The sequence below is a fragment of the Coturnix japonica genome, chromosome 14 (genome assembly GCF_054131305.1).
Source record: "Coturnix japonica strain WE chromosome 14, WE-NBRP24, whole genome shotgun sequence".
Lineage (NCBI taxonomy): Eukaryota > Metazoa > Chordata > Aves > Galliformes > Phasianidae > Coturnix > Coturnix japonica.
The window spans coordinates 7,332,863-7,350,045 of NC_140676.1; the positions used below are offsets into that span (position 1 = coordinate 7,332,863).

The 17,183-nt window shown below is 46.6% G+C and overlaps 2 protein-coding genes across 5 annotated transcripts in view; one reads left to right on the top strand and one right to left on the bottom strand.

Annotated features, from left to right (window-relative positions):
* Positions 1-564: 564 nt before the first annotated feature.
* Positions 565-9,934, top strand: FAH (fumarylacetoacetate hydrolase). Its single transcript, XM_015873069.3, has 14 exons — positions 565-697; positions 1,727-1,837; positions 2,167-2,288; positions 2,781-2,830; positions 3,454-3,544; positions 4,030-4,127; positions 4,364-4,416; positions 4,945-5,044; positions 5,738-5,868; positions 6,537-6,612; positions 7,194-7,240; positions 8,057-8,158; positions 8,816-8,933; positions 9,681-9,934. Exons 1-14 carry the CDS (start codon positions 617-619, stop codon positions 9,758-9,760), a joined length of 1,260 nt encoding a protein of 419 aa, XP_015728555.2. The 5' UTR covers positions 565-616; the 3' UTR covers positions 9,761-9,934.
* A 3,524-nt stretch (positions 9,935-13,458) lies between these two features.
* CTXND1 (cortexin domain containing 1) overlaps positions 13,459-17,183 on the bottom strand; it is a 30,648-nt gene continuing 26,923 nt past the window's right edge. For all 4 annotated transcript variants that reach the window (XR_014934170.1, XM_085514962.1, XM_032446933.2 and 1 more), the window contains one exon: positions 13,459-15,448. Coding sequence is in view for 3 of the 4 variants with exons in the window: in XM_085514962.1 (XP_085371088.1) it covers positions 15,215-15,394 (180 nt within the window). In the remaining variant the exon portion in view is untranslated. The remainder of the gene's footprint in view (positions 15,449-17,183) is intronic.

Here is a 17,183-nt window from a genome sequence, read left to right on the forward strand (position 1 = left end):
CTGCCCTTGTTCTGTTGTTTGCACACACCTGTTCTTAAGCTATTGGAACTGGTGAAAATGTAACTCGGATACAGCATTACAAAGCTAATAAGGAGGTGAAGTGCAGCTGGAGGTGTCAGCTGAGCACTTCCTCCGTGTTGCTGAGCTGCTGGCAGAAGAACTGCTCCACTGAGGTGAGATGGGGACATCATTTTCCCACCTTGCTGTCAAGTAAATCACCCCATGGAAGGTAAATGGGTGGCATCTCTGCTCTCACCGCCCCACGTGGAGCTGCCTGCATGGATTCCCCACCCACAAGGATCAAGCTGGTGAAAAATGGCCTTGGTTTCATGTAAGGGTTTATCGAGCAGGAAGAGCCTGTCCGTGTGCTGGCCCCAACCTCGGCAGGAACAGTTACCAGCTGCTGACTCATGCAAACCTCTGGCACTAATTAACCACAGCTGCTGCCAGCGGGATGAGGGGTGGGATGCGTGCAGGGCTGCGATTGGTTTGGGGCTGCGGATGGAGGGTGGGATTTGGTGCTGCTGTGCTCCCTGTTACAACATCCAAAGGGTCTCTTCCTTTGAGGTAGGAGCGCAGTGGCCCAGCAGGTCGGGGCTCTTTGTGAGCATTCAGCATGTCTTTCATCCACGTGGACAAGGACTCAGATTTCCCTCTGCAAAATCTCCCCTATGGGGTTTTCTCCACAAGGGAGGAGGTGAGTAAAAGCACAGGATGTCCTTGGGCTGCTGTAATTGTGTGGAACCTGTGGAATGGAGGAACTCCAGCAACGTGGGATAAGGAAATCTGAGTTGTCTTTTTGCTTCACATAAGGCTTCTGGTAACAGCTTCCTTTAAACTATACTAAAGAATGGGAAGTGTTAGTAGTTCTGAGGAGCACTTTGGCTGCTGCATCCTATGGTTGTTGTGTGGTTTTGACTATTGTCAAATGAATTGTCTCCTGCAATAGCTGTATTTGTATGTACCGTGTTCTGGCCTTTAGCAGCCTGCTCTCACCAGCTGGGTGGGGTGGTTGCAAGTGTACTAAAGCAGAACACTGCATGCACGTGTCACTTCTATCTCTGCTGCTGCCCCATTATGGTTTGTTGGGCACAGCGCTGCAGCAAAGTGTTAAATGTGCCCAAAGGTTCGAGCCAGTGCTGTTATGTCAGAGTCATAGAATGGCCTGGGTTGAAAAGGACCACAATGATCATCCAGTTTTAGCCCCCTCCTATGTGCAGGGTCACCAACAACCAGGCCAGGCTGCCCAGAGCCACATCCAGCCTGGCCTTGAATGCCTGCAGGGATGGGGCATCCACAGCCTCATTGGACAACCTGTTCCAGTACGTCACATTTTTGCCAAGATCTTATTAGAAGGCAGGTGAGGGTTTATGGAAATTCTTTGGGGGAATAACGTTTTAAAACTGGCACCATGTCCCCATGATTTCCAGCTATGGTGGTTGGTGTCGTTACAAATTAACCCGGCGCTCTGCAGGGATGTTTGCTGAATGAATCCTTATCACAGCGGGAATCGTGCTTAGAAATTAAAGATTAAGGAATATCTTGTTTGGAAATTTGAGGTTAAAAAATAGGTTAAATTGCGTGAGTTTTTCCATTTTGTTAAGTTTGTTTTCCTAATGAGTGTTAGACCCTGTCCTCATGGGTTCATCTCTCTGTGATCGCTGGAGGGTTTGGGGGTACAAACATAAACTCTTCTTCTCTTCCCTCCACTCTCACCGCTTTGCAGCCTCGGCACAGGATTGGGGTAGCGATTGGAGACCAAATCTTGGATCTCAGTGTCATCAAGCATCTGTTTAATGGACCGGCTCTTGCCAAACACCAGCATGTCTTTGACCAGGTATTTATTTCAGGCCATAGTTTGGATTTCTGTGTGCTCTTAGACATGTGAGAGTTCCCCACAGCTCTTGAACACCTCCAGGGACGGTGACTCCATCACCTTCCTGGGCAGCTGTGCCACTGCAGCACTGCTCTTTCTGATAAGAGATTTTTCCTGATATCCAACTGATTTCTGTGACAGGGCAGAAATTTGGGGCATCTCATGAGGAGTGTGGGCCAGCACCATTGGGTGTGCTCTGCTTAGAGGCAGCCTATAGCTGTGGGGATGCAGTGGGGGCATCTGGGTGCTCTTGTAAAGCAAAACTCAGTCTGTCGTGTATTGCCCATCAGCCCACCCTCAATGCCTTCATGGGGCTGGGCCCCACTGCCTGGAGGGAAGCCCGTGCCCTGCTGCAGTCACTGCTGTCAGCTGCCGAGCCAACGCTGCGGGACAACACGGGCCTGCGGAAACGGTGAGCCAACGTGGGCCTGAGGCAACTGCCCGCCATCTGAATGGGATCCCACTGCTGCTTAGGCCTAATGACACCTTCCCACCCCTTGCTGTGTCTCTGGTTAATCACTTCATTGCCTGCAAATACAATCATAGAACCATTTGAGTTGGAAGGGACCCTTAAAGGCCATCTGGTCCAATTCCCCTGCACTGAACAGGGGCACCTACAGCTGATCAGGTGCTTGGAGCCCATGGGGACACCTGGAGCTCCATGCAAAACAACAACTGCCTCCATGGGGGAAGTGGCTGTGGGGCCTCCAGCTTGGGCCTCCCCCTATCCCAACAGTGCCCTTGTTTTTATTACAACTAGAAAGGAATTGCTGCAAGGCTTTGCAAAGCAAAATAAGGACAGAGCTGCTTCGAGAGATGCTCAGCCCCTTTTGTGCTTGAAAACCACTTCAGGGTGAAAGCCTCAAACTATTCTGAGAGCTGAAGTCTTTGTCTTTTATTTCAGGGCATTTGTACCTCAGGCTTCTGCTACCATGCACCTGCCAGCACACATTGGTAAGCCTTGTGGGTTGCCGGCTGCTCAGCACTGCCCTTTGCTCCTGCCTGAAGGGTCTGCTTTGTTTCCAGGATGCTCAGACTTAGCGTAGCTGTGATGGGGAGTGGACTTTGTAGGAGCCAGAAGTAGCTCGTTGTATGCAGTGAATGGTAGCTGCTGTCGGCAGTGCAAGATGAAAAGCCGGGGGAAGCTCATTATCAGCCAGAAAACTCCTGGATGTGGTTTAACTCCGGGTTGTCCTGTGCCATGAAATGTCAGATTCACAACACCAAAGGCCTTTGTGGCTGTGATCCTCACACACCTTGCTCTCTAGACCCTTCACCATCTTCGTTTTCCTCTGCATGCCCTGATGGTTTTATTTCCCTATGTTACGGCACCCAAAGCTATGTACAGCTTTAAGTGTTAGGTTGGCTGCAGCGAGGCTTCCAACACAGTATCCCCCAGCAGAGGGCAGCAGCAGCCCGCCCACTCCGTCAACGATTCCAAATGCTGCTGAGTGCCTCTGCATCCCTCCCTGCATCCCTCCCTGTGTTCCTCCCCAGTCTTTCCATCAGCTTTAGTCCCAGCACACGAGGGACTCTCCCACCTTTGCTCCATGTCCTGTGCGTTTCTATCCATGCAGGAGATTACACCGACTTCTATTCATCACGACAGCACGCTACCAACGTTGGCATCATGTTCCGGGGGAAGGAGAATGCTCTGATGCCCAACTGGTGGGTTATGGGGGTGGCTGTGTTGTGTGCTCACCCATAGGTGTATATATATGTGTGTTTTTAAAGGTCGAGGCAGCCCTTCAGTAATACATATTTCAGTTCATGCTGGAGGAATGACAAACTGTGCTGCCAAGAGCTTCAGAAAAGCCCCATTTCTCCAACCTGTGCTGGTGCATCTGTACCAACCACAGTGAACCTCTGGTTCAAAGGCATATTCACCTAAGAAACTCTGTTCTGCTAATTGTGTTTTGGGTTTAAGCTCGGAGCAATTAAGCAGAGCAGTGACACCAGAGTGCATTTAGCACAGCTACATGGTTGCAGCATTTTGTATGTCTGTATCTCAGAGCAAGGACTGTGTAGCTGTTTTTGCCCATCTGTGCAGAGCCTGCTCCTCAAACCTTGCTCTCTATAAGCCTCTGCCCCATGAAGCTGCTCTGGGTGCTCTGCTCCCTGATCTAACCCACACTCCGATGCTCTTTCCCAAGGCTACACCTGCCTGTTGGGTATCACGGCCGGGCATCTTCTGTTGTGGTATCTGGGACACCCATCCGGAGACCTGTGGGGCAAATGAAACCTGACAATGGTGAGTCCATGGCAGACTTTACTTGTGGCTCCTTATTCCTTTTTTAACTATCGTTTTTCCTGTACACTGCAGTGTAGGGTCTGTGATGCTCCAGCTGGGGTCAGAGCAGAGAGCAAGGGGAAGCCCAGAGTTAAAACTGCCTCATGTTTGTATGCCAGGCAGCACTGGATGCTTTGTTCTTTCATTGCTCTGTCTGCCTTTCTCCCACAAAATACTCTTTCTTTTTACACCTGCAGATAAACCTCCAGTGTTCGGTGCTTGCAAGCGCCTGGATATCGAGTTAGAAATGGTAAGATGGGCTTTTTTTTCCCTGCTACTTTAATAGAGAAACATTAACAAGAGGGAAGAAAAGGTTGGATCATCTTCTAAAATGAATATTACATGATCCACTTATTCCTTTCCTCTGATAAATCCGTATAGCAGGCAATGAAGATTTCTGTGGTGGAAATCTTCCCTTCTGAGGACAGCAGGGTATTTTACATCATCCGCTGTGCTGTTAATACAGCTTTCAGGCTGGAAACAACTTTGGGTTTGGAAACAACAGAGTTTTGTAACTAAATACCCTTGGACAGTGCATCTTCTTGTGGCTTAGCGTGGTCCTAAAGGATAGAGCTTTCCAGGGTTCCCTGTTTTATATGATCTATGTTGTTTTATATGGGAGTAAGAGAGATGCTAGGTCATGGTAGACACCCACGGGGGACATTTCCCCACTACCTCCTCTCACTGTAGTCTTCCACTGAGCAAATCAATGACTTTAATCCTCTTTTATCTTTTCTACCTTCAGAAACTTAACCAACATTTTGATTTTCAACTCCAGGCATTCTTTGTAGGACCTGGCAACAAGCACGGGGAGCCCATCCCAGTCAGCAGAGCTCATGAGCACATCTTTGGGATGGTCCTTATGAACGACTGGAGTGGTAACCAGCACCATGGGTGGGGTCAGAGCATTATGGGGTGCCCTAAAGATGGATAAACAATGAAAATGTGTTTTAAAAACACATTGATGGGCACTGAAACCACTGGGTATGGTTGAAAGGGATCAGATACCTGCATTTCTTAAGCTCTTTCTAAACCCATCTTTGATCAGTAGAACCTGTGAATGCTGCCTAATGAAGATTGATTTACTTATGAAAGAGCTAATATCCATCTAACAGGGATCGAGCAGTGCTAAGGATAGGGATCTCAACAGAGGATTGATTTCCATGTCAAGATTAGGGAAAGAATTTGGCAATCACAAATCCCTCTGTCTGTCCAGAGGTTTAAGCAGACAAAAACATTGTTACTGAGGTGAAATGAACCCTCCAACTGGTGCAGCTCCCTGGCTGGGTGTCACAGTTTAATTGAACTGAGGAGGAAAATATGGTTGTCTGAGGATGACCTGGCTTGCTTTAATTATCCTTGACTACTTAATCCAGCCAGTCTGAGAACTTCGGTTTGAGAAAGGGATGGAATTAAACCAGAATTTGGGCACAATGGCTGTAAATTGGTAGTGAGAATGTTTCCAAGTCCACACAGCTGGTGCTGTAGCTGTGCAGAGATCTTCCCCTGGTGCAAAGGCTGTACAACGCCAAGTATGTTTAATGGCATTGCTTTCAATTTTCCCTTTCTAGCTCGTGACATCCAGAAATGGGAATATGTTCCTCTGGGCCCATTCCTGAGCAAGAGTTTTGGCACAACCATCTCCCCTTGGGTCGTCACCATGGAAGCTTTGATGCCATTTGTGCTGCCAAACCCTGTCCAGGTCAGCGAGAGAAAAAAGATTGAATCTTTGAACAGTTTGAAGTGATCCTGCTTCAAAGACATAAAGAAAGCTCGAGCCCTTTGAATCCAAATGCTGGCTGATGTGGCACAACCAGGTGGTGTCTGCCATCCTGCCTACTTGAGCGGGGCAGAAATATCATCTCCTCCAAAGTGTCTCGGAAATGAACTGATCACTGAGCTGCTAGGTCGTGTTTGTTAGTGCTTAGCATCTAGAAAGCAGGAGGGAGAGAGGGGATTCATGCCAGAGCACTTTGTTCAAGCATCTGTGTTATGTAGAATTGTAGTTAAAATGGAAAAAGGTAATGGAGTTCTTACAGAGAATTTACCACCGTCTCTGAACATGAGCAGAGCAGAGGTGTGCTAGCACTGTATTAGTTTTGGATTAACATCCATGCCAAAGAGATGGAGAGGGCTTTTGGAGCCCAAGTGCAAAAGAGGAAATCTGAATCTGCGGGATATCGCATCTGCTCAGAAAGATCCTTAAAAGCATGTGCATGAGAGCAAGAAAAGCAATAATCTGAACAGTAATAATGGTAAAGTAAATGGGGTGTGCAGCACAGCCTGCATAAACAAGAGCTCACTGGGATGGCACATGGAATTTCTCCTTTTTGCTTGTGTAAACTGTCACGTCCTTTATCTGCATTTTAGGACCCCAAGCCACTGCCCTACCTTCGGGATGAAGAGCCCTACACTTTTGACATCAATCTCTTTGTGGCAATAAAAGGTGTGGCAATAAAATGTATGGCAATACGGAGCGGGTTGTAAAGCTGAAATCACCAATTAAGGACTGCAGAACCCCCCACGTACATGAGACAATTTGCTCTTGGCTTCGCATTCCTCTTTTTCTTGCAAAGCTCTTCATGCTCCCTGTTGGCAGTGATGCACCCAGGAGGGAATGCAGCCCACCTGAGGACTGCAGATAATCAACTTACAATGAAGAGTCCCTATGGGGGCTGCCTGCATGGGTAGGTAAAAGCTGGGCAAGAAGGGAGCAGAAGTCCATGATGTCAGCCCAGCGCAGAGCCCAGCTAATGGCCTTGCTGAGCAGAAGGTCCAGTTGTTGCTCGTATTGTTGCTCACACAGTAAAGGAAATGATCTGAATCGGGTAGCTTGATGTTACGCTGGTGCCATCCACACACTTGTTTTCTGGCCTTCTTAAGGGAATGGAAAATGTTATTGCTGCTCTGCTGCAAGGGATTGTAATGATAAAAGGAGTCATCCATCTATAAAATGAAAAGACTCCAACATCATTCATCCAACACAAATGAGTTGTTTACCCATTTCTTGCTTTTTATTTTCTGCAGGAGAAGGAATGAGCACGCCAACTACTATATGCAGATCCAATTTCAAGGTAAGACTTTGGCCTCTTTCATTTGCTTGAAATCTTACTGATGCCATCAGCTCAGCTCTTAGGCATCGTCAAACACTGATTTTTGCATTAGTCAAAGATCAGGTCAGGTTTGGGTAAGATTCACAGAATCATAGAATAACCTGAGTTGAAGGAACCCATAAGGGTTATTGAATCCAGCTCCTGGCACCTCACCAGACCTTCTGAAAATCAAATAGAGAGAGATGAGCAGATGGTGGTGACATCTCTCCATTGGGATGGAAACTCCTGAGCACTGAACAAGAGAGCAGCTCTTCCTGCTGCTTTGAATTCAGGCAAAGGGGCTCTTGCTGTGCCACCATGTAAGTGGTGCTAGTAGTGCTGGCCTTGAAGAGGAAGAAGAGGATAAATGGCATCTAACTGAAAGAGAAGGATTTTTAAGGGGCACAGTTACATGTTATAGTCTGTTTATGTGCATGCAGCAGCCCCTTGGTCATCACAGGCAACCTGGTCTAGTACCAGATGTGGAGGTTGGTGGTCCTGCCTGCAGCACGCTGGTTGGAACTTGGTGATCCTTGGGGTGCCTTCCAACCCAATCCATTTTATGGATCATTCTATGTTTCTATGATCATACAGAAAGCTCTCAGCCAGGTCACAGCAACTACTAGAAATGCAGCTGTGGGCATTACTTTTAGGCTGCTGAAAGTTCCTGATTAAATAAGGAAACATCTTTAGGGATTGCCTGACCAGCATCATCCAGAACATGCAATACCTTCTGCATAGGCATGTGAGAAAGGTTTGTCCTTCGTTGCTTTAGCCTTCTCCTCCTCCTTCGTGCAGCACATGTACTGGACCATGAAGCAGCAGCTGGCGCATCACTCCATCAATGGGTGCAACCTCCGACCTGGAGACCTCCTGGCATCAGGAACCATCAGTGGGCCCGTGAGTGTTCAAGTCCTCATAGCATCAGTAACAGCTCAGCAGATAGAAAATATTACATCTACAGACCTAACTTTGCAAGCTGTTGCTCCTGTACAGACAGTGGTTGCAATGTCTGAGTAAGGCACTGGCACTTGCTGAAACATCAAATATAATCACTCTTCATGCTGTCTCTTAGACAGCTTCAGGGTAAGTGGTTTCCAAACAGGGATACCTATCCTTCCATTCTGAGCACCTCTGAAGTGCTTCCTGCTTCCCCTAACACGCTGCGCTGCAGATTGACATTGGTGATTTACAAACCTTTGCCAGCTTTGCTTCTGAAGAACAAAACATAAATAAAACTGTGCTGTGTGGTTACATGAAAGCACAGGTCCTCAGGAGTGTCCTAGGCTTGTTTCTGTGTTCTCTGTAGCTGCCTCAAGCAGCTTGTAAAGAATTTAGGGCTGTTTTAAACATACCAGATGAAGCCATGACTGCTTACAGCAAGCAAGGTGTTGTAATGCAAAGGCAAAGCAGTAAACCAGTGTTTTACCAATGAAGCAAATTAACAGTAAAACTCAGTTCTGTGTGCTCATCTATTTGTGAATCTTCTTCCAGCAGTAAGTAGCTTAGCAGTGGGACTGCTAAGAGACATTAATTTGTTGATAATTTTTGCTGCAGGAGCCTGAGAGCTTCGGCTCCATGCTGGAGCTTTCTTGGAATGGGACAAAAGAAATTCCTCTTGGCCATGGACAGTCTCGTAAGTTCCTGCAAGATGGAGATGAAATCATTATAACAGGTAATGGCTGAGAAATGCTCTTTTGCTGTACCAAGGAGGTGTTTGCAGGGGTTGGTGACAGCCTGCTGAGGACACGGCTGTGCCGTGTGTGCACACATATTGCACATCTCAGTTGTTCTTTGATCACATTCACTGAACTTGCATTTATATTGATTGGTCAAATTTCAAGACTATTGTACTCAACCCACTTTACGCACAGTCTTAAGTGTAGCAGCACCTGAATCAGAAGCTGTCCCACATCACAGCTCCATGATGAGGGACAGTGCTGAAGGAAGGTCAGACCCAGGTTCTCCTTGTACTGGAGTAGGGGTCGGCCTCTGCTCCCAAGGAACAGCAATAAGATGAGAGGGAATGGCCTCAAGCTGCATCAGGGGAGGTTCAGGTTGGGTATTAAGAAACATTTATTCACTGAAATAGTGGTGCTGCAGTGGCACAGCTGCCTGGGGAGGCAGGTGGTAGAGTCACCATCTCTTGAGGTGCTCAAGAACCATGGGGATGTGGCACTGAGGGACGTGGTCAGTGGGCATGGTGGGGGTGGGTTGATGGTTGGTTAATCTCAATGCTATTCTCCAGCCTTTGTGATTCTATGGCTTTTCCTGACAAGAGGGGCCAAAGCATAAAGCCTCACTGTGTGTGCCAGGCCTGGGCACGTCCATCTCAAATATCCACATGAGGATCATTCTATTCATTCATGATGGAACCCCACTGTCCTCGCAGTACAACCCATCTCCTGTTTTCTGCCCCCAGGTTACTGCCAAGGCAATGGCTACCGTGTGGGGTTTGGCCAATGCTCAGGCAAAATCCTCCCAGCTGTGTCAGGTCTGTGATGTTTGTGGGAAGGGAATATCCAGGAGGAGGAGTGAAAGAAGGAGGAAGATAAGGAGAAGGAGGACCTCTCCCCCACCTCTCATAGCTGCGCTACTGAATTCAGATGTCATGTTTTTATATGAGTGATTGGAATCTTACTAGTTTTAATTATCAATAAATATCTTCAAGATGAATGGGTCTCTCTGGAGTGATAAGAAAAGTTTTCCTACCCGAGCTTAAAGTTCTTGAGATGAGAATAGGATGATTTAAATAGAAAGTGAGATTTTTATCTCCTCTATATTAATATTTTTATCACAGCTATAAAAAGGTGTTTGAGTAAACTGAAATATTCACTGGGTTGGTGATACCAGCAGAGCTTGAATCCTGGCTTCTTTTTTTTGCAGTGTTCATCTTCTGGGGGTAAAACCCCAAAGGTGGATCCTAAAACCTGTGGACCGTTTGGTTGCTCCAGGAGCACCCCCTAAATCTACATACAACAACACAGTTTGTGAATGTGATGGTCAGTGCAACTGACAGCAAAACAGAGTGCTAAAGGAGCAGCCTTTACAGAAGGGTGAAAACAGAAATAAGGCTGTACCAAAGGGAGGGGGGCAGCCCCAGCGTGGGTGGCTGCTACTTTGCCCCCTGTCAGGGAATAACAGGGGTCCGGGTGCTCACAGCTCCTTGCAGCAGGCAGTGAACAAAGCGCGTGGCACAGTGTAAAGGGCATCTGCCACTGTCCCATGGCCTACAAATCAATTTAATGCCATGGCCTGGTGCCAAATCACATCAATTAGAGGATATCACTGACTGAAGGAGCTTGGGAGAGCAGATAATGAACTCTGGTATGGTGCAAGGGAATCTTGCCAAGTATCTGCTCGGTCCTCCAAGTGAAGGGGCTGATGGGGCTGTGGGTTTTGTGCAAGAACAGCAGTCCCAGGGCTGCAGCTCCATTCCCAAAGCCAGGAGACCCTCATGCAGGGGTTGGGGGCAGCAGGAGGGCAGGCTTTGAGGTCTGCTTGACTCCTGACTTGTGGAGCTGCCTGTAGGAGAGGGTCTGGGTGCACCCACCTTCAAACCTGGGTGTCAGGACATGCTGATATTTAATATCACCCTGGGGGAGAGCGCTGTGTGACCCCTTGGCCAGGCAGGAGAGAAGAGTGAATTTGGAATGAAGATTAATGAACAAATGTGACAGTGCATAAATCACTGCTAACGGGGCAGGCTCGCTGAAATGGGATCTCTCCCATGCAGCCTCAGCGTGCAATAATAATAGTCCCTTTCAAGAATGATGCTGGGAGGATCATCCTCAAATCAATTTAAATGTTTAGCTGAAGAAATTCCACTGTTGGCAGAAGGGATGACCTGGGCAGGAAAACAGTGTCGCCTCATTCATATTAAAAATAAAAACCACCATTTTTTTCTTCAGGCTCTGGTAGATGTTCCAAATTGATCTAATAGACAGATATTTATTTTAATGCACACTGACTCAGATGGCAAATGACTTTGACGGACAACCACAAGCTGACACGTTCCCTCTTAGATTTGGAAATAATTCATGTGATCCTTGATGCTAAAGCTGTGGCAGCCCCACGTTGCATTTTGCCACAATGCCACCATCCCATAGAAGCACTGAGGGGTTTTGTATGCTGGGAGGAAGGCTGCCTTTATGAAAAATCTCTACTGACAAGAGCTGATGGAGGTGTCAGGGCAGTACATTGCTATTCATGGGGTTTGACCTTGACGCAAGACATTTTGCAGCCAGGATGGACTGCAGCATCAGTGCTTTTTGGGTACAGGAATACTTGTTGGAAACCATTAAAGCCATTGTGCAAAGCCAGTGCGGCTACATCTTCCATCCCAGGGATACAAATCCCAGTTCCTGGCTAAATAGCTTTATAGCATAGTGGGGGCAGGCAGGAGGTGACAGGCTGTTCCCATCTCCCCACAGGTGCTTTCCAACTTGATTAAATCTGAGAAATCCCAAGTTTCCAGAAATGGATGTTTTCCTGCCCAGAGCTCACACAGCTCTCTGAGCAGATTTGGGATGTGGGCTGGAGCAAGTCCAAAGCTTTGCTAAGGACAGAGCTCAGAGGCATCGACCGCCTGCTGCATGGCCAGGGGCCAAGCAGATGCTAAAAAAGGGAGAGGAATGGCTTTTATGGCCAAGGTGACTTTTTGTTCACCTCCAGGGTAAAGATGTGGGATCATGGTGTTGGAGGTATCTCCACTTTTGGGGGAGGGCACCTGTAAGGGGGAAATGGGTGGGTGGAGCAGGAGGGTGTTTCAGCCTGGGGCCATTGGTTCAGTGCCTACACCTGGGGCTCTTGGATCAACATCTGCACCTGGTGCTGGGAGGAGTTTGTTTCCAAAGGGCCATTTCAAGTGGTTTGACCCTCTCTACAAAAAGCTTCCTCTTCAAATCTGGAAGCTTCTGTTGCAATTGGATTTGAGTGCGGATCTCTTTGCTTCTGGAGTTTATTATTTTTAATTCAAGTCTGCTTTTATTAGGTTTATTGTATAGCAGTTTCCAACAACAATGAATTATGAAGCTTTAAACCCAGAGCTCCTCTGCTTTGTTGCAGCTCTGAGACTGTCACCTGAATGGAAAAGTAATTCCTGAGTGCATCTTCAGAGACCCAGAGGAAAGGTAAACCCATCACAGGGGGGTTTGGGTCTATGTGGTGTGGAAAGGGAGAGACCCCTTCCCTGGGCAGTGGAAATGCTCATTCAGAAGCTGTTCAGAGTCAAGGCAGTGACTTTATGAGAAGGGATGCTGCTGGTAGGTGGTATTTGCATTCACTTTCTCTGTAAGAGGTCATTTCTCAGGCTCAGAATTGTCACCTCTGCTCAAGGTGTCCATGCTGTCATTGCTAAGTGAGAAAGAGAGATAATTTCTGGGCTCTAAAGTTGATTGAAAGCTCTGGATGTGTTTGGCAGTACGTGAGGGACATGATGAAGCTGTGGCCCTGTGCTGCCCTATACAAAATAGGATCGGTCTGCAGATGGTTGTTGCTTGAGAAGCTCGTTTGGTTCTAAATGTGTTTTAACACCCTTCCCTTTCCTTATGGACTCAGCACGCTTAATGCAGTTTAAATACTTTTTGTTTGATTTCTGATTTTTTCCTGGCTAAGTTGCAATACGAAATAGGGAGCTTTGTAATTAAATGCATCACTCAATGCTTCGTAATGCTGTTGTGAGCGGAGATGAACCCTGAAAGTAAATGTGACTCAAGTCTTAAACTGTGCATGGCCTTTAAAATGTGTGTCTGATCAGTGTTTTCCTCCTGGGTTGCAAACAGGAGCAGTGGCCAGGGGATATTGACTGCCTTTAATGAATGGAGTTTAAAAAGAAAAAGTGAACATGCAAAATAATATAGATTGTAATAAAGTATTCCCATGGCCACGTTAAGGAGTGGTTAGAATTGGGGGTTTGGTATCCTTTATTTAGATCAGTTTACCTGGGCTGTGCAGAACCAGAAGACAGCCATAGCAAGCAGTGCCATGACCAGCAAGACTGGGCTGGTGGTGCTGGGAGGATGGCAGGAAGGGGTGGCTGGGGTTTGGATTCCTGCCCATGCATGGAGCTCTTATCCATCCAGGAGCTGCTCTGAGGGCACTGTGGTGACTCCAGCTGCTGCCTCTGATGTAGGGAGCAGCTCGTCACAACTTGTGCCTGCATTGGATCCTGGCAAGCGATGCGCTGCAACACACGTAACTTCTTTCCACGTTGAAGCTGTTTATTGCATTAAGTAAATACATCTGCAGAGTTTGCATTATTTCCTCTGAGTGCAGTTGCCTGTAGTATGGCATAATGATTAAAAACAACAGAACTGGCAGAGGCACTTGTTACATGCAGCTGCAATTAGTACCAAGCGATGCAGCCCATACTGATACCCAATTATCATTGCCCAGAAAACGTGGCTTTGCCAACCAGACTCCCAGGAGATGGAGTAACAAACATGTCCTGTGTGGCCAGGTCAACCCACAATGCAAGCAGGATAAAGCTTCTGCTTTCAGCATGATGTTTGGTATTGCTTTTAGTTTGAGTGGTGAGGCTGTGTTGATAATCATTGGTGGATGGAAGAAATTAGAATATATATATATACCTTACAACTATAAAAAGCAACCCCAGTGGTGTTTAGGTAGTCTTTGGAAAAGGCTTGGTGTAGGGGAGGTTTTTGTGAACAGAAAGTGAAATAAAATCTTACTGTGTTTTGTATGGATGGACAGAGGGGGGAAGATAATCACAAATATTTTTGTGAAGTGAGCCTATTTGCTTCCCCAGCATTCATAACCCTTTGCTATCATACAGGCTTCCTTCTCCTGATAGCTGTGTGCTGCTGTTTCTGCCCAGCCAAAGGCACAGCATGGGGCTGGCCCTGGTCCCTGCAGAGCTCAGGGTCTTAAGTATGTGCATAAATCCTTAGCTGAACAGGGGTTTACTGGTGGTGTGCAGCAGAACCAAAGTATGTGGATTCTCCTTGAGAAGAGTATTGGCACCAGGAGTAGTGACAAGCACTGTTCTTGCTCTGTGTCGGTTGTGAATATAGCCAGGTAACCTGAAATCTGGAAGTCTCTGTAGCCTGGAAATGGTTATTTTACTACTACTTGTTTTGTATATTCTATAGCCCCACTGGTATCAAAGTGTGATATGGAACTTAGTGACAGAAAACAGGCTCTAAATTTTAGGGGAAGATAAGCAATGCCCTTTGAGCTAGAGCATTGGTTCCTATGGTATGGGTAGGTACATCATGAATAAGAGACCTATGTATTTGCTCAGGGAGTGTTGGACATTAACATTCTCACTTATAAAACTTCTGTTACTAGCGGTTAATTGGCTAGCAGAGCCTGAAGCTGAACAGCAGGCTGGTGAGCAATCTGTAGTGGGTAATTGAAGCAGCAGAAGTCTCATACGAACTTGCTCATAGTCATGGTGCTTTAGTCTTTCTTCTCCTGGGCTGATGACTGGAATAGACAACCTTGCTGGTCTTTCCAGCCTTGATGATTTTGTAATCCTACCTAACAATAACTGGGGAGACAAACTGCAAAACTTTGCTTTTCTTCCAAGAACAAATATAATGACTGGGGAAGGTATTTGAAGCAATCTTGTATTCAGGGGAGACATTCCTATTGCTTTATCAAATTTCAATTTCTGAATAAAGCCCTGAATTTGTGGGAGACATTGAGAGGGCAAACTGTGCTATAGCTATAGGAAAAGTCTGGAGGACGTTGTGCTACTGAGTTATGTGATGACCGTCTTCATTAAGATGAGGGTTGCTGCATAGTATTATTGTGCTTTCAGAATGGCTTGCTGATGTCCTGGTCTATTGAGCAATAATCACATGAAATATTGGCTCTTAAATGTATTGCTGTCATCCTGCGTATCTGAAAATGGCTGTTTCTGCTTGTCTTTATGATCGGCAGAGGCCTCCTAGTTTGCAGCATCTTATGCCTCTGTGTAGTCAAGCCTCTTCAGTCATCCAGGTGCTGCTCTTCCCATGTGGATGTGGGGATGGCACTGTAAGGGTCCATGATGACTTTTGCACAGCGAATTATCATCACAATCAAGAAAAGGCAGAGGAAGACAAAACATGCTAGTGTCAGTCCCTTGTCCACATCAACGTATGCGGGCTCTGGGGTGGGTCCCTCCATGGCTCATGCTGCTCCTCATCGGGGTTTATGTTTGCTGCTAACATCATTGACCACCTGCAAAACAAACCATGTCAGACACAGGGGGAACTCAGTACAAGTGGGAGCAGAAAATACAGGATGTGTTCTGAGGGCTAAATCAACCTGCTGAAAATCTCATAGCTGGAGTAATGGGGAGCTATGAACTGGAGGACCCTGACCACCACCTTGTTCATTCAGCAAAGAAATGTTTCTTGCTTAAATGTTAGACAGTGGAAACAGACGTTAACAAGAGAAAAGAGAAACAGTAGTGAACAAACACCATCCATTTGAAATATCATCTTCTAAGGGGTTCAGTCACTGTTCTTGCATCAGCATTTCCCAATCATATTTCCACTCCTGTTAATGTGAAAGACCAGACAAATGGCAGAGCAGACTGTTTCTATCCCAATTTTCTTCTCTGTCCAAACATTCCCTGTCTCTTACTGGCACAAAGCAAAGTGAAAATTATGCATACTCATTTTCCATAACATTTAATCTCTGCTATTCATAGGTTCTGTAGGCAAGAGATGATTTTCAGGAGCAATATTCTTTAAGTAGGTGTTTTATCACCCAGAAAGGTATGGGTGATTACGCGATTCCTACATGAATTATTTTACTTAATGCAGATGTCTGCACTGCTGAAGGTCTCTTCTGACCTTATCCGAATCCATAAGCAAAACTTCTTCAGCAGAGATCGACTCCCTACTGCAGGTATTGGTGCTGGGTCCTTCATTGGCTTTGGTATAGCAGTGCTTAAGGAGAGGAGCTGACCTGGCTCACAGAGCAAGTTCTGGAATCTTGGTGACATGGTCAAGGTGGGAGCTGTAATTGTTGAGGATAGAGGAAAGACAATAACCAGCCTGAGAACCACACCGTAGTTCACTGGGAGTAGAGGTGAGAAAGAGAAGATGTTAAACCTAAGTGAAATTTGGGTATCAAAATGGCACAGCTGCTCTCTATAACTGCATCAGTGCAGTAAGGAGATCCCAGCCAGCTTTGCCCAGTTCCATCTGCAGGAAGCTGCTGCTGCTGGCAGGGCTCTTTCAGCAGCAGTTCACATCTGGATGCAGAGCATTGCATCCTTGCAGCACCTTGTGCCAGCTGCAGGTGAGTCCCCCAGCACTGAGCCCATCTGCCCTGAGAATTCTTCCCAGGGTGAACTGAGGACCTTTATTTAAAACAAATAAATCACAGTCCCTACTTTCATAATTTATTCCCTTTCAAGTTTTCCAATCTCATTGACTCCTAGATCCTACAGGACAAGTTTAAATCAGCTGGGCTCTCTAGTCTATTTTAAGCATGAGGATGGCTGATCTTTATTTCCTTAAAGCTTAGGAAATACTGCAGCAGGGAGTTGGAAGAGAAAACCAAGTGAATGAAACCAAGCAGACACTGTATGTGTTTACCATCCTTAGGAGAGAGCAACAAATTTGGGCCAGCAAAATGATCACTGGGGAGTGGGGTAGGATTGTGATGCTCATCTGACCTGACCAGAGGTTTTTAGTCCCCAGAAGACACCATTACTAGAAATCCCTGCCACCTTATTTGGCTTGAGCTGAGGTCTATGGTAGAAGTGAGCACCTCAACATTACCAGTTATCCCACACTGTGATGTGGGGCTGTGAGGAAGGGTGAGTTCAGTTTGGAATGAAATGGCAGCTTTTAATTTGGGGATATAGGGAGATTTGATCACCATCTGGCTAGAAAGCTTCATAGTTCTCTGCACAGTCCCTAATGCTGAGAAAATGGTACTATGGATTTAATACTGAAAC

What these genes read in the sequence shown, in the direction of transcription:
- FAH (XM_015873069.3), top strand. Translation starts at nt 617, where the DNA reads ATGTCTTTCATCCACGTGGACAAGGACTCAGATTTCCCTCTGCAAAAT. An exon ending in ACCAGCATGTCTTTGACCAG is followed by an intron (nt 1,838 to 2,166) that starts GTATTTATTTCA and finishes ATTGCCCATCAG; the next exon opens with CCCACCCTCAATGCCTTCAT. An exon ending in TATGCAGATCCAATTTCAAG is followed by an intron (nt 7,241 to 8,056) that starts GTAAGACTTTGG and finishes TCCTTCGTGCAG; the next exon opens with CACATGTACTGGACCATGAA.